Below are 16,455 nucleotides of genomic sequence, written 5' to 3' on the forward strand. Positions count from 1 at the left end.
CCTTTGACATTTCTCTAGTTATCATTGCATATCATCTTGTCTGCCTCCTCATTGAGATCACCATAGTTTCATCTAGCTTTCTGTAGGCTCTATTTTAAATTAAAAATCCTAGGTATTAAAGTGGAATTTTCATCTCTGAAAGTGCTTCTGCATCACCAGACACCCATCTTCTCATTATTCCTTTAGCATTTCTGGAGAGTAAAACTGAGCCACTCTACCACTCACAGGATAATAATGCAGCTGTTTGTAAAATGTACGTTAAAGTTTGTGACCTGCGGTCGAGACTGAGTTAACAGTGAAGGCCTATTGAGCCACTGCAAAGATGAAACCTTATTAATATAAGACAGCCATTCACCTGGGACCAGTAGTATCAATATCACCAGGGAACATGGCCTCACTCCAGATGTGATGCAGAACTGTTCGTACAAATACTGAAGGTTCTTATTCAACATACATATACTGTCTATAAACTGAGGTTACAAAGACAGAAAAGACAGGGCCCACATGCATAGGCAACTCACTTCTACTGGTTACATATTCACCTGGAAGAGCATACAGGTGTCTCCTGAGCTGGGATTTTTCTGGTGGACTAAGAATATTCATTTTGCATAGTTAAGTTGAAAATGGAGTTAGAATAAAATGATCCATTATTTTTGACTAACCATCAGTGCCATGTCCTGAATTTAACAAACATGATTTTTAATTTATCTTTTTCCTGATGATACATGATGTCCAGTCCTAAGTAAATTTGGATGAAGGAAGCAGAGATATAGTGGCCTTAGAGAAAAAGGGATAGAGAAAAAAATCATTTTTTTTTTAAGCAGAATGACTGATGAGGTGCTGAAGAGAGACAAAATCATATGTAACGTTTATTCTTCAACTGTTTCGGAATGCTCCAAACTAAGGTTAATAAAGGTGCTAAAAAATAAAAATTACTTGACTAATCACTCCAAGTGAGCTAAATGCTTCATTCTTGTGTAATGCTAGCTTCCCACTTGGTGGGATTTAGCAGTCAAATAATTAGTGAGAAAGCAAGAAACTGTCTTTTTCCTTTGATATCAGACTGTTTATCAAAATAGTTATCAAATGTACATTAAAAAATACTGCTGCCTGTGTCATTCTAAAAAGAGTGATGCTAAAGAATGTATACATTTGAACAAATATTTTTCTTGCTCTGTGAAATCAATTTACCAAAATTCTCTACGTCAAGCAAATCAACTTACCTTCGAAGGTGGAGAAAAGCTGTGTAACACTGTTTTCGGAACTCTTGGTACTGTTCGCTCTGTGTGCCCCCCATTCCTTCCACCATTTCTTTATTCAGCTTCATAGGAGGAGGAAGAGGCTTTGGATCCCGACCCAAAATATATCCAAAGTCTATGTGGAAGAGTTTGCCTGGATGTTGATAAAAAACTCATTTGTTTCCAGAATTTTATATTAAGGAACTGGGAAATAGATATGTCATATAATTGGTAAAGCAGTGTCTCTTCATAAAGAATATTAGTTCATGATGAAGTCTATTAAATTGTCTGATCCTGTATCCACAGGCTAGGGAGTGGCCTTCAGAGCATATTTTATTTCCCTTCAGCTCACATTCATTCTGATGAAACTATACTTAAAATCATCCCACAGTAATATTTTAAAATTTAAATCCTACTTTTAGATCTCCAGAACCAAAGATGGCTAAAGGCTGGACAACTTTTAAAGGTATTAGTAGAAATTAGTATCTTGTAGCAAATTTCTTATGCTAAAGGAAGATCACTTCTTTAAGTATTCCTGAGATGAATCCTTCCTTTAACTTATCACTATTCTCCCCACCTTCAAAAACATCCCCCCAAATTTCAAATTATATTGTTAGCTTCATTTGAATCATTTCCAACTAATCTGTGTTACTCACTAGCTGCAGACTAGGAAACCAAGCACAGTATTCACCTCTGTCAAGGGCTGAATACAGCTATAGTGCCCAAGAAGACAAACCCTTGAGCAGTCATCTAAACTCGTAGGTCACATATGTAAGAATGTGACTGATCAATCACTTTAGAGAATGATTCACCACTGAAATAATAAAGCATCTTTTGATTTACAAGTAGGTATAAAGTAGGCATACATTATAACACTAAAAGTAACACCCTGGATTCTACAATCTAAGTACCACCAAGGCAAGGACTTATGCATTTTGTATATTGCTGTTTCCCCAGCCTCAGAATAGTTTCTAGCACATACTAAGCAATCATTGTTGAATGAAGAAATAGACTCCCTCTTGCAAGAACACCAGAATCACAACTAGCTACTGGACAATCATAAGCAGGAAGACACTGGAACAAACCAAAAAAGATACCCCATATCCAAAGACAAAGGAGAAGCCACAGTGAGACGGTAGGAAGGGTGTAATCACAGTAAAATCAAATCCCATAACTGGTGGGTGGGTGACTCACAGACTGGAGAACACTTATACCACAGAAGTCCACCCACTGGAGTGAAGGTTCGGAGCCCCACATCAGGCTTCCCAACCTGGGGGTCCGGCAATGGGAGGAGGAATTCTTAGAGAATCAGACTTTGAAGTCTAGTGGGATTTGATTGCAGGACTTCGACAGGACTGGGGGAAACAGAGACTGCACTCTTGGAGGGCACACACAAAGTAGTGTGCGCATCAGGACCCAGGGGAAGGAGCAGTGACCCTGGGGAGACTGAACCAGACCTACCTGCTAGTGTTGGAGGGTCTCCTGCAGAGGCGGGGGTGGCTGTGGCTCACCATGGGGACAAGGACACTGGCAGCAGAAGTTTTTGGAAGTACTCCTTGGCATGAGCCCTCCCAGAGTCCGCCATTAGCACCACAAAAGAGCCCAGGTAGGCTCCAGTGTTGGGTCGCCTCAGGCCAAACAACCAACAGGGAGGGAACCCAGGCCCACCCATCAGCAGAAAAGTAGATTAAAGTTTTACTGAGCTCTGCCCACCAGAACAACAGTCAGCTCTACCCACCACCAGTTCCTCCCATCAACCATCCTAGATAGCCTCATCCACCAGAGGGCAGACAGCTGAAGCAACAAGAACTACAATCTTGCAGCCGGTGGAACAAAAACCACATTCACAGTAAGACAGACAAGATGAAAAGGCAAGAGGGCTATGTACCAGATGAAGGAACAAGATAAAACCCAAGAAAAACAACTAAATGAAATGGAGATAGGTAACCTTCCAGAGAAAGAATTCAGAATAATGACAGTGAAGATGATCCAGGACCTTGGAAAAAGGATGGAGGCAAAGATCAAGAAGATGCAAGAAATGTTTAACAAGACCTAGAAGAACTAAGGAATAAACAGAGATGAACAATACAATAACTAAAATGAAAACTACACTAGAAGGAATCAATAGAATAACTGAGGAAGAAGAACAGATAAGTGACTTGGAAGACAGAACGGGAGAATTCACTGTTGTGGAACAGAATAAAGAAAAAGAATGAAAAGAAATGAAAACAGCCTAAGAGACCTCTGGGACAACATTAAACACAACAATATTCACATTATAAGGGTCCCAGAAGGAGAAGAGAGAAAGGACCAGAAAAAATATTTATAGAGATTATAGTCAAAAACTTCCCTAACATGGGAAAGGAAATGGCCACCCAAGTTCAGGAAGTGCAGAAAGTCCCATACAGGATAACCCCAAGGAGAAACACACTGAGACACATAGTAATCACATTGGCAAAAATTAAAGACAAAGAAAAATTATTGAAAGCAGCAAGGGAAAAACGACAAATAACATACAAGGGAACTTCCATAAGGTTAACAGCTGATTTATCAGCAGAAACTCTACAAGCCAGAAGGGAGTGGCATGGTATACGTTAATGAAAGGGAAGAATCTACAACCAAGATTACTCTACCAGCAAGGATCTCATTCAGATTCGATGGAGAAATCAAAAGCTTTACAGACAAGCAAAAGCTAAGAGAATTCAGCACCACCAAACCAGCTCTACAACAAATGCTAAAGGAACTTCTCTAAGTGGGAAACACAAGAGAAGAAAAGGACCTACAAAACAAACCCAAAACAATTAAGAAAATGGTAATAGGAACATACATATCGATAATTACGTTAAATGTGAAAGGATTAAGTGCTCCCACCAAAAGACACAGGCTTGCTGAATGGATACAAAACAAGACCCATCTATATGCTGTCTACAAGAGACCCACTTCAGATCTAGGGACACATACAGACTGAAAGTGAGGGCGTGGAAAAAGATATTCCATGCAAATGGAAATCAAAAGAAAGCTGGATAGCAATACTCATATCAGATAAAATAGACTTTAAAATAAAGAATGTTACAAGAGACAAGAAAGGCCACTACATAATGATCAAGGGATCAATCCAAGAAGATATAACAATTACAAATATATATGCACCCAACATAGGAGCACCTCATACATAAGGCAACTGCTAACAGCTATAAAAGAGGAAATTGACAGTAGCACAATAATAGTAGGGGAATTTAACACCTCACTTACACCAATGGACAGATCATCCAAAACGAAAATATTAAGGAAATTAAGGAAAAATTAAGGAAAGAGAAGCTTTAAATGACACAGTATACCAGATAGATTTAATTGACATTTATAGGACATTCCATCCAAAAACAGCACATTACACTTTCTTCTCAAGTGCGCACAGAACATTCTCCAGGATAGATCACATCTTGGGTCACAAATCAAGCCTTGGAAATGTAAGAAATTGAAATTATATCAAGCATCTTTTCTGACCACAACACTATGAGATTAGAAATGAATTACAGGGAAAAAACGTAAAAAAAAAAACACATGGAGGCTAAACAGTACATTACTAAATAACCAAGAGATCATTGAAGAAATCAAAGAATCAAAAAATACCTGGAGACACACGACAATGAAAACATGACGATCCAAAACCTATGGGATGCAGCAAAAGCAGTTCTAAGAGGAAGTTTATAGCTATACAATCCTACCTCAAGAAACAAGAAAAAACTCAAATAAACAATCTAACCTTACACCTAAAGGAACCGGAGAAAGAAGAACAAACAAAACCCAAAGTCAGTAGAAGGAAAGAAATCATAAAGATCAGAGCAGAAATAAATGAATTAGAAACAAAAAAAACAACAGCAAAGATCAATAAAACTAAAAGCTGGTTCTTTGAGGAGGTAAACAAAATTGATAAACCATTAGCCAGACTCATCAAGAAAAAGAGGGAGAGGACTCAAATTAATAAAATTAGAAACGAAAAAGGAGAAGTTACAACAGACACTGCAGAAATAAAAGCATCGTAACAGACTACTACAAGCAACTGTATGCCAATAAAATGGACAACCTGGAAGAAATGGACAAATTCTTAGAAAGGTATAACCTTTCAAGACTGAACCAGGAAGAAACAGAAAATATGAACAGACCAATCACAAGTAATGAAATTGAAACTGTGATACAAAATCTTCCAACAAACAAAAGCCCAGGACCAGATGGCTTCACAGGTGAATTCTATCAAACATTTAGAGAAGAGCTAATACCCATCCTTCTCAAACTCTTCCAAAAAATTGCAGAGGAAGGAACACTCCCAAACTCATTCTATGAGGCCACCATCACCGTGATACCAAAACCAGATAAAGATACTACAAAAAAAGAAAATTACAGGCCAATATCACTGATGAATATAGATGCAAAAATCCTCAACAAAACACTAGCAAACAGAATCCAACAACACATTAAAAGGATCATACACCATGATCAAGAGGGATTTATCCCAGGGAGGCAAGGATTCTTCAATATACGCAAATCAATCAATGTGATACACCATATTAACAAACTGAAGAATAAAAACCATACGATCATCTCAATAGATGCAGGAAAAGCTTTTGACAAAATTCAACACCCATTTATGATAAAAACTTTCCAGAAAGTGGGCCTAGAGGGAACCTACCTCAACATACTAAAGGCCATATACGAGAAACCCACAGCAAACATCATTCTCAATGGTGAAAAAGTGAAACCATTTACTCTAAGATCAGGAAGAAGACAAGGACGTCCATTCTCACCACTATTATTCAACATAGTTTTGGAAGTACTAGCCACGACAATCAGAGAAGAAAAAGAAATACAAATTGGAAAAGAAGAAGTAAAACTGTCACTGTTTGCAGATGACATGATACTATACATAGAGAATCCTAAAGATGCCACAAGAAAACTACTATAGCTAATCAATGAATTTGGTAAAGTTGCAGGATACAAGATTAATGCACAGAAATCTCTTGCATTCCTATACACTAATGATGAAAAATCTGAAAGAGAAATTATGGAAACACTCCCATTTACCACTGCAACAAAGAGAACAAAATACCTAGGGATAAACCTACCTAAGGAGACAGAAGACCTGTATGCAGGAAACTATAAGGCACTGATGAAAGAAATTAAAGATGATACAAACAGATGGAGAGATATACCACATTCTTGGATTGGAAGAATCAATATTGTGAAAATGACTATACTACTGAAAGCAATCTACAGATCCAGTGCAATCCCTATCAAATTCCCGATGGCAGTTTTTACAGAACTAGAACAAAAAATCTTAAAATTTGTATGGAGACACAAAAGCCCCCGAATAGACAAAGCAGTCTTGAGGGAAAAAAACGGAGCTGGCGGAATCAGACTCCCTGACTTCAGACAATAGTACAAAGCCACAGTAATCAAGGCAATATGGTAGTGGTGCAAAAACAGAAACACAGATCAATGGAACAAGATAGAAAGCCCAGAGATAAACCCACACACCTATGGTCAACTAATCTATGACAAAGGAGGCAAGGATATACAATGGAGAAAAGACAGTCTCTTCAATAAGTGGTGCTGGGAAAACTGGACATCTACATGTAAAAGAATGAAATTAGAGGGGCTTCCCTGGTGGCACAGTGGTTGAGAATCCTCCTACCAATGCAGGGGACACGGGTTTGAGCCCTGGTCCAGGAAGATGCCACATGCCGCGGAGTAACTAAGCCAGTGTGCCACAACTACTGAGCCTGTGCTCTAGAGCCTGTGAGCCACAACTACTGAAGCCCACGTGCGTAGAGCCCGTGCTCCGCAACAAGAAGCTACTGCAATGAGAAGCCCACACACCGCAACGTAGAGTAGCCCCTGCCCACTGCAACTAGAGAAAGCCTGCTCGCAGCAACGAAGACCCAACACAGACAAAAATAAATAAATTAAATAAATAAATTTAAAAAAAAAAGAATGAAATTAGAACACTCCCTAACACCATACACAAAAATAAACTCAAAATGGATTAGAGACCTAAATGTAAGGCCAGACACTATAAAACTCTTAGAGGAAAACATAGGAAGAACATTCTTTGACATAAATCACAGCAAGATCTTTTTTGATCCGCCTCCTATAGTGATGGAAATAAAAATAAACAGATGGGACCTAATGAAGCTTAAAAACTTTTGCACAGCAAAGGAAAGCATAAATAAGACTAAAAGACATCCCTCAGAATGGGAGAAAATATTTGCACACGAATCAATGGACAAAGGATTCATCTCCAAAATATATAAACAGCTCATGCAGCTCAATATTAGAAAAACAAACAACCCAATCTAAAAATGGGCAGAAGACCTAAATAGACCTTTCTCCAAAGAAGACATACAGATGGCCAATAAGCACATGAAAAGCTGCTCAACATCACTAATTATTAGAGAAATGCAAATCAAAACTGCAATGAGGTATCACCTCACACCAGTTAGAATGGGCATCATCAGAAAATCTACAAACAGCAAATGCTGGAGAGGGTGTGGAGAAAAGGGAACCCTCTTGCACTGTTGGTGGGAATGTAAATTGATACAGCCATTATGGAGAACAGTATGGAGGTTCTTTAAAAAACTAAAAATAGAATTACCATATGATCCAGCAATCCCACTACTGGGCATATACCCAGAGAAAACCATAATTCAAAAAGACACATGCACCCAATGTTCACTGCAGCACTATTTACAATAGCCAGGTCATGGAAGCAACCTAAATGACCATCGACAGAGAAATGGATAAAAAAGCTGTGGTACATATATACAATGGAATATTACTCAGCCATAAAAAGGAACATAACTGGGTCATTTGTTGAGGCGTGGATGTATATAGAGAGTGTCATACAGAGTGAAGTAAGTCAGAAAGAGAAAAACAAATATCGTATTTTAACGCATATATGTGGAACCTAGAAAAATGGTACCGATGAACCGGTTTGCAGGGCAGAAATTGAGACCCAGATGTAGAGAACAAACGTATGGACACCAAGGGGGGAAAGCGGTGGGGGGTGGGGGTGGGGGTGTGATGAATTGGGCCATTGGGATTGACATGTAGACACTGATGTGTATAAAATTGATGACTAATAAGGACCTGCTGTATAAAAAAATAAAATAAAATTTAAAAATTAAAAAAAAGCTTTTGCTTATATACACAAGTTATTTTTTTCCTTAGAATTTGAATCTCTAAAACATTATGGTGATGACTATTATATAACAACCCCAAATAGTTAAAAGCCTTCCTAAAGTGGCTTATCATAATTCTTTCACATATTTTAGTGAGGGAATTTATTTTTAAAAATCTTAATAATAAAATCAAGTATGCAGTTATAAATGAGATCAAGATAGGTTGATAAGTTACAACAAATATATTTTTTCTGTGTAATGCATTTGCATCTATACATATGAATTAAAATAGCCATTACCTTATTAGAACTTGAGAGAAATATGAAATGAGGTTTATTTTCTTAATGTTCAGAATTTATTTTCTTTTTTTTTTTTTTATTTAATAGTATAAGCTTGATACTATTTTTTTTTGCGGTACACGGGCCTCTCACTGTTGTGGCCTCTCCCGTTGCGGAGCACAGGCTCCGGATGCGCAGGCTCAGAGGCCATGGCTCACAGGCCCAGCTGCTCCGCGGCATGTGGGATCTTCCCGGACTGGGTCATGAACCCGTGTCCCCTGCATCGGCAGGCGGACTCTCAAGCACTGCGCCACCAGGGAAGCCCAAGAATTTATTTTCTTATTATAACTATAGGAGCATGATTGCGACATTATCCAAATGAATTGTTCAGTACTTTTACTGATGTAGTAGCTATGTGCTTGAAATATTTTGCAAAAATTCTTGTTAACAACTCTCTTATTTTTGCTCATTTTACTTATTTTCATCCAATAAAGCCATGTGAACCAATAAAAAAAAAGAAAAAAAGAAATGAATTCATTTAAAAAGCCAACTCAAAATTTCCCTAATGCAACCTGCCCACTCTCATTTATCTTGTAATGCATTCTGACCTGTTTTATGTGGAAACCTATCCTCCATCATTTTTGGGGAAGCTTCGATTTCTTTCCTTCAAGGGCACAAGCCATTATTCTTGAGGCACATGTATTGAGTTTTTACACACTTCTGCCATCTTGCAAAATATTTTTTGATAGTGACTCTATCCAGTTAAAATGTTAAGCTATACCCTTCTGTCTGTGCCTTCCTCTGAGCATTAGCACTGTTATCTGTGAACTTTATACACCATCATTAGGTCACTGTTGGAAACATAAACAACAATGGGCATGGAACTGACTCTAGTTGTGGTAACAAAGTCCCAAGTAACAGTGATGCCCTGGCAGGCACTCCGAATCAGGAGCATAATGGCCCTTTATTAAAACACTTTCACATCTCACTTGATCAGGTACGTGATCCTTGTAAAGTTGCTTAACATTTCTAAGGTTCACTTTCTAAACTACAAAACAAGTTAATACTGATAATTACCTTCTATGGAAGAATTAAGAGAGACAATATAGCTAATACTTAACACAGTACTTGATAGACAGTAATCACTCTAAATTTTAAATACTGAACTTTGTTCAGAAATAAATATTGGGCTTCCCTGGTGGCGCAGTGGTTGAGAGTCTGCCTGCCGATGCAGGGGACACGGGTTCGTGCCCCGGTCCGGGAAGATCCCACATGCTGTGGAGCGGCTGGGCCCGTGAGCCATGGCCGCTGAGCCTGTGCATCCGGAGCCCGTGCTCCGCAACGGGAGAGGCCACAACAGTGAGAGGTCCGTGTACTGAAAAAAAAAAAAAATACATTTTAAACATGCTTAAAATGTCCCTGATACCTGAGATCACAACTGCCAGAAATTAGTAAAATTAAATATTAAAGAGATAAGCAATCTTATTTTCTGCAACTTCTTCAGGCATCTTTCTTAACAAAGAAAAACTAAATAATACATTAAACTGGAAATGTTATAAAACTCTGAAAATGAGAAAGAACTTCAAATGTGCCAAGGCTGGGTAATAAAAAGTACAAATTTTAGGCAATAATAATATTAAATTTAAGTAAAATTCAAGATAGATACTGGCACTATTTTCCCACAACAGTAAAGAAAACTATATTGCAAATTACCTGGAGTTGACAGAAGGTGTACTGAATTTGGGACATGGAGTTCATATACAAAGAGAAACAACAGCTTACAAATGAGTGCTCATAATGACAACTAACCAGAGATTTAAACATTATCATCACCTGGCTGTAGAAAAAGTAGCCATTGTCCAGGAGGAAGAAATTTTCTTCTACCCTCCTAGGTTCTCTGGCTGGTCTAAGAATTAAATTGACATGAGACAGATTAAGAGGAGGAAATCAAACCAAAGTTTAATAACATGTAAACATGAAAGAGACCCAGAAAAACCAAGTAACTCCCCAAAATGGCTGAAACCCTAACCCTAAAAACCATCTTCACCTAAAGACAAAGGAGGATGTTGGCGTAGGAGTTGGGACTTCAAATGTGAGGAAGGCATGAAGATGGAAAAGCAAATGTTTGGGAAACAAATGTTTGCTAGGCCTTGCAGAGACAATGGGACACAGAGTGGACTCTAAATTTCCAAGAGTTTCGCCCACCACACCTAGCCTGTATTCTTTGCAGATATTTCTGGTGATAGCTCTATTCCTGTTATAGGCCCTCTATCTAAATTCTTCAGGCAGTTAGGGGCAAGGTCAAAGGTGCTTCCAGAGGCTTTTTGGCCTTGATTGTTTTCAGCTTGAAACTGCATGCCAGAAACATTTTGGGGTAGCTAATTTTGTTCCCCTGCACCATCATCAATGTAACTATTGCACTGAATACCAGTTTTCCATTTATCGAAATTATCTTATTTTTTTTTAAAGATATACCAGGTTTAAAATATTCTGTTCAAACTGGAGAATTGGTTAAAGTCTCCAGTCTCTAAAGGGGAGCAAAACTTGCCATCCCAAAATGTCTTTTTGGCATGAAAATTATTTTTGATCTGAAACCAATCAAGGCCCAAAAGGACGAAACTTGACCTTCCCCCAGCTACCTAAAAAAATGTCAGTAGAGGATCTGTTCCAGGAAGGGACCTATCACCATAGATTAATTATAGCATGAACTATGTATGCAGACAGGGAGGAACCTAGCGAAGTTTGTTAAAAATTCCTTTGTGTCCTATTGTCTCTGCATGGCCTAGCAAACATTTACCAAACATTTGCTTTTCTACCTCCTTGCCAATTGCCTCTCCTTCTTTGAGGTGCCAAACCACTATCCCCAACATCCTCCTTAGTCTTTAGCAAAAGATGGTATTTAAGGTGAGGGTTTCAGCCATTTTGGTGAGTTATTCAGTTTTTCTGGGTCTCTCCCATATACATGTGTTAGTAAACTTTAGTTTTTCTCCTGTTAATCTGTCAATAATCTCATGTCAATTTAGTTCTTAGACCAGCCAGAAGAAACTAGAAGGTTAGAGGAAAATTTCTTCCTCCCCAATAGTCTCTTAAGAATTTTTTTAAATGGATATATCTGGATATATCTAGTATAGTAAATGACAAATGGAGGAGGTGAAATGAGAAGGAATTCTAATTAGATATAGATAGCAAGGAGCCTGTGGAGAATTGAAAAGTGGTTTTGTCTCCCCACCCCAAAAAACAAAGGCAGCAACAGGTTAGCTAAAAGCTTCCTCTAGCTCACACTAGGGCTACCTAAATCAGCATGCGTTTGGTAAGCAGTTATTAATGAGGCTCCTACCTCACCTATTTCTATCAAAACACTTTAGCTGAGGTGTATATTGAAATTATTTGTTCACTCCCCTTTCTCCCCAACACTAAACTTTTAATGAATCATTAAGAGTCTTATACTCAAGAACCTTGTTCCATTTATTTTTGTTATAGTCCTGAAACCTAGAATAAGGCCTAGCATACAGGAGTATGCAATGTTGGCTATTCTGCATTTATTTAACCAATGACATCTCAATTTCACCTTTACAGCTTAGACAACTTTTTTTTTTTTTTTTTTTGTGGTACGCGGGCCTGTACTGTTGCGGCCTCTCCCGTTGTGGAGCACAAGCTCCGGACGCGCAGGCTCAGTGGCCATGGCTCACGGGCCCAGCCGCTCTGCGGCACGTGGGACCTTCCCAGGCCAGGGCATGAACCCGTGTCCCCTGCATCGGCAGGCGGACTCTCAACCACTGTGCCACCAGGGAAGCCCTTAGACAACTTTTAATAACATTACTGATGTGAGAAATTTTCTTCTAGAAACCTGATAGTTCTTATAGACGTTGTCATGTTTTAAAAATTTTGTGTCTTCATTTCTGTGAAGATCTATAATGAAATTAATAAAGGCTGAGTCTGGATCATCTGGATGCTACCTTACTCCTTAATACTGTCCTATGATTTCAGTGTTTTTGCCTGGGTTGGTATCAAACAACAAACCTACTTTAATTGTTGCAGGCTAATACTAACAGAAGCAGAGTACCTTGAAAATTACATTACAGCATCTGGAATAAATGAAGGTTATGAAGCAGTTCAAGTAGAGGAAAGCAGTGTAAGAATATTAGCATGGGACAGGACATTAACAGCACTCTGAATTGAAACTCACACTATACTATCTATACCATATTCACACTAGCAAGTGGCAATTTAGTTTCAGTATTCCTTTTCTGTCACATTAATATTGTTAGGTTAAATTTTGTTAGTTTGTAACATTATTATCTTATAAATCTGTTTGTATTTTACAGTTATGAGTAGATGCATAGTAAGTTAAGATCAGGTTTTATGTTGTACATATTTAAGATTATAAAATGTAATATGTCAACACGGGGGGGTTTCATTTCTGTTTAAAACAGTCCTACGTATTGCTCTTGATTGAAAAACACATTTTCAGAATTCCAAAATGTGCTTCAGGGTCTCTAAACACAATGAAATCAGTATTTTTGGAAGTTCACAGACTTCACCAATTTCCCAAGGGAAGTCCAAGATTCCCAAAAGAGGAGAAATCAGTTTTGGAATAAGTAATTTGAAAATTTGGTATTTACTGGGAAAGCACCATCTCCTAATCTCTTAAGGTTCAAGGGAGGATGCTATCACTGAATTTTTCATGATTTGGTGAAAAGTTCATGATCAACTTCTGTTAAAGGTTTCACTGCCTTCAGCTAAACACATGTCCTCTGTTCAACTAAGCTAAGCACTTCATTTTCTGCTTATTTTCATCCTGGACTTCCCATTTATTATCTACCTTGTTAGACAAATACTATTCTACCCTTCAAGAGTTAAGAAATTAGAAGCTTACAATATCGTAGGTACAGATAAACCTTTCTTAGTTCTATTTATTTAAATAATGCTTTGTTATCAATATATTTCCTACTGATACCCACCACTTGAGCAGAGAACCTATTTGACCAATCTTTGATTCAAAACTGCTACCCTTAATAAATCATGTATCAAATGGTATCAACCATCACACAGAGTTTATTTAACGGGCTTGGTGCTTTTTAATAGGAAACCTAGCCCCACTTTTCTTCATTTCCTAACAGGCATTAATGGAATTCCAATGTCATCTATGCATCACTGCCTCCAAATGAAGAGTATACTTCTATCCTTCTTGTAAGAAAATTCTCAAAGAACAGGATTACTACTTAATTATAAGGCATAAAAGATTCAGTATCTAACTATGAAACCATTACTATGCTTTGCAAGTTCAAAGAGGAATGTATTTTGAAAAGAGGCTATCAACGTTTTAAGAAAACTTATCCTCATACCAAAGGGAATGGCTTTTTTAAACTTAATATCTGTAAATTAAACTTTTAAGAATTTTTAAAATACACTTCACAAAATTTAAAAAATGTTAAAAAAATTCAGGGAATGTGGTTTTATTCAAATCTATTACATTAAATAGTCAAGGAGCAAAGTGTACATAAAACAAACTTAATGTTGACTGTAACTACCTTCTTTTGTCCCTGCCTTGCAATATAAAGGGAATAAGAGGTGTTAATTAATTTTTCCTGTTATTTGCATAAGCGACATGAAAATATTTTTTAAATTGTAGTTGAAGACATTTGTAGTTCTTGGATTAAAGAGACTAGATACTGCCAAAATTAATAGTATTTAGTGGTAGAGTTTCTTTTTTATTTATATATTTTTTTAATTTCCCTTTTGTCTATTTAATAATTAAATGCAACCAATCTCAAAACTGTACTTATTCCATTTTTTACACTGCTGCTTATTCCTTCTACTTGACTCTCTCCTGTAATCTCTCCTATAAACCAGACTCTAATTTTTTGAAAATCCCACACAATTCCCAAATTCAAAAATTCTTCCCTGCTACTCTACTCCCCAGTAAGTTTCCCACTCTCAATTTTTTTTGTATATAACCTGACATTTTATTTTTTTCCCCAGAATGCCTTTATTTCTTACATGAATGTTATATCTTTCCTGTTGCCCTACCACAAACCCTAGAAAAAAAGAAGGGTGTGAATAACTATTTATTGATACAATGGAACTTATATTTTAGAATTAAAAATGCTCCCTACACCTACACTCCCACTGCTCCCAACACTTATTAGTTAAACCCTTATGATATACTTGGTTAGATGTATTTTTATTTACAGTTAAACAGTATAGTAATGAGGAAATATTTTTCAAAACTAGTTTTTGAGTAACAAAGTACAATAAGTCATACATAAGTACAGATTAGCATAGACATTCCAGTCACCTGCTAAATTTTTCACATAATTTATTATCACTTCACATTCAATTGTTAAGATGGCTTCTTATAAACAGGGATAACATTAAGCTAACTAATGAAAAGGGGGCAAAACCATGTCTACTTATACCTCTGATTATATAGTCTATTTCCATTCAAGAAAAACGATTATTTAACTGTTATATATTTTCATTTTTCCTACAGTCATTAAAACAAAGTTTTTTTTTCCCTGAAACACTCTTTTCTTCTAGAGAACTGTTTTAATGTCTGAAGCAGAACAGTTATTAACCCTTTGAAGATGAAAAACAATGGCCTTCAAAAAGCAATTCTAAAAGATCATGGTCTCAGGACCCTTTATACTCTTAAAAATTATTCAGAACCCCAAAAATGCCTTAGTTGGACTACCTATATTGATATTTACTACATTTGAAATGGAAACTGAGACATTTAAAAAATATTAATTAGCTTAAAAATAACAATTCAATAACGTTTTAACATAAATTTGTTTTCTATTAATCATACTTTCCAAAACAAAATATAATTAATGAGAAGAGTGGCACTGCCTTACATTTTGCACATCTTTTTTTTTTTTTTTTTTTTGCGGTATGCGGGCCTCTCACTGTTGTGGCCTCTCCCATTGCGGAGCACAGGCTCTGGACGTGCAGGCTCAGCGGCCATGGCTCACGGGCCTAGCCGCTCCGTGGCATGTGGGATCTTCCCGGACCAGGGCACGAACCCGTGTCCCCTGCATTGGCAGGCGGACTCTCAACCGCTGCGCCATCAGGGAAGCCCTGCACATCTTTTTAATGTCTGGCTTAATAGGAGAAGCTGGATTCTCATATTTGCTTCTTCTTTCAATCTATTATGATATATTGTTTTGATTGAAGTGAAAGAACAAAGCCTCTAAATAGAAACGGATTTTAAAAGGGGAGAAGAATCTTAATGACCTTTTCAGAGAATTACTGATAGTTTTCTTAGCTATTAAAACAAATTCTCAGGCCCTACCATACCTACTAAATCAAAAACTCTGAGCCTGGTGCCCAGCAATCTGTATTTTAACTGGCTCTCTTGATGATTCTAATATACTCAGAAGCTTGAGGACTTCTGATCTACTTTATACTGACTAATACAACTCTCAGACTCAGGTCATCATGGAAGGGACAGTGGCAAGATGAATCACCTAAATGAATTAAAACTCATATTCAGACTAATGGTTAGTTTCCTTGTGTTGTTCAACATCATTACCTTAAAATTTGACACTTCTTTTTGTTCTGGGGTTACTATAAAAATAACTTTTTTAATATTTTAGTTTATGAAACTTTGAATGCTTTAAAATACATTAAAATGTAATCTCTCCCCAAATTATTCATTTCGAAGCAAAACAGTGTCTACCCAGCATTAAGGAATATATCATCTGATAAAACTTACATTAGGGCTTCCCTGGTGGCACAGTGGTTGAGAGTCCACCTGCTGAT

The 16,455-nt window shown here is 37.3% G+C and overlaps 1 protein-coding gene across 3 annotated transcripts in view; it reads right to left on the reverse strand.

Moving 5' to 3' along the window:
- PIK3C3 (phosphatidylinositol 3-kinase catalytic subunit type 3) overlaps positions 1-16,455 on the reverse strand; it is a 154,629-nt gene that overhangs the window by 16,214 nt on the left and 121,960 nt on the right. Inside the window, exons 22-23 of one of the 3 annotated variants that reach the window (XM_029221225.1) lie at positions 10,525-10,597; positions 1,235-1,392 (exon numbers count right to left, since the gene is read on the reverse strand). The exons of 1 other annotated variant lie outside the window; for it this stretch is intronic. In XM_029221225.1, the coding sequence (XP_029077058.1) occupies positions 10,572-10,597 (26 nt within the window). In that variant the 3' untranslated portion in view covers positions 1,235-1,392; positions 10,525-10,571. Of the gene's footprint in view, positions 1-1,223; positions 1,393-10,524; positions 10,598-16,455 lie in introns of those variants that run through there. One more of the 3 variants, XM_029221215.1, reaches the window with a different exon arrangement.

The sequence above is a fragment of the Monodon monoceros genome, unplaced genomic scaffold (genome assembly GCF_005190385.1).
Source record: "Monodon monoceros isolate NGI ecotype Baffin Bay Population unplaced genomic scaffold, NGI_Narwhal_1 Super_Scaffold_1, whole genome shotgun sequence".
In the NCBI taxonomy this organism is placed as follows: Eukaryota; Metazoa; Chordata; class Mammalia; order Artiodactyla; family Monodontidae; genus Monodon; species Monodon monoceros.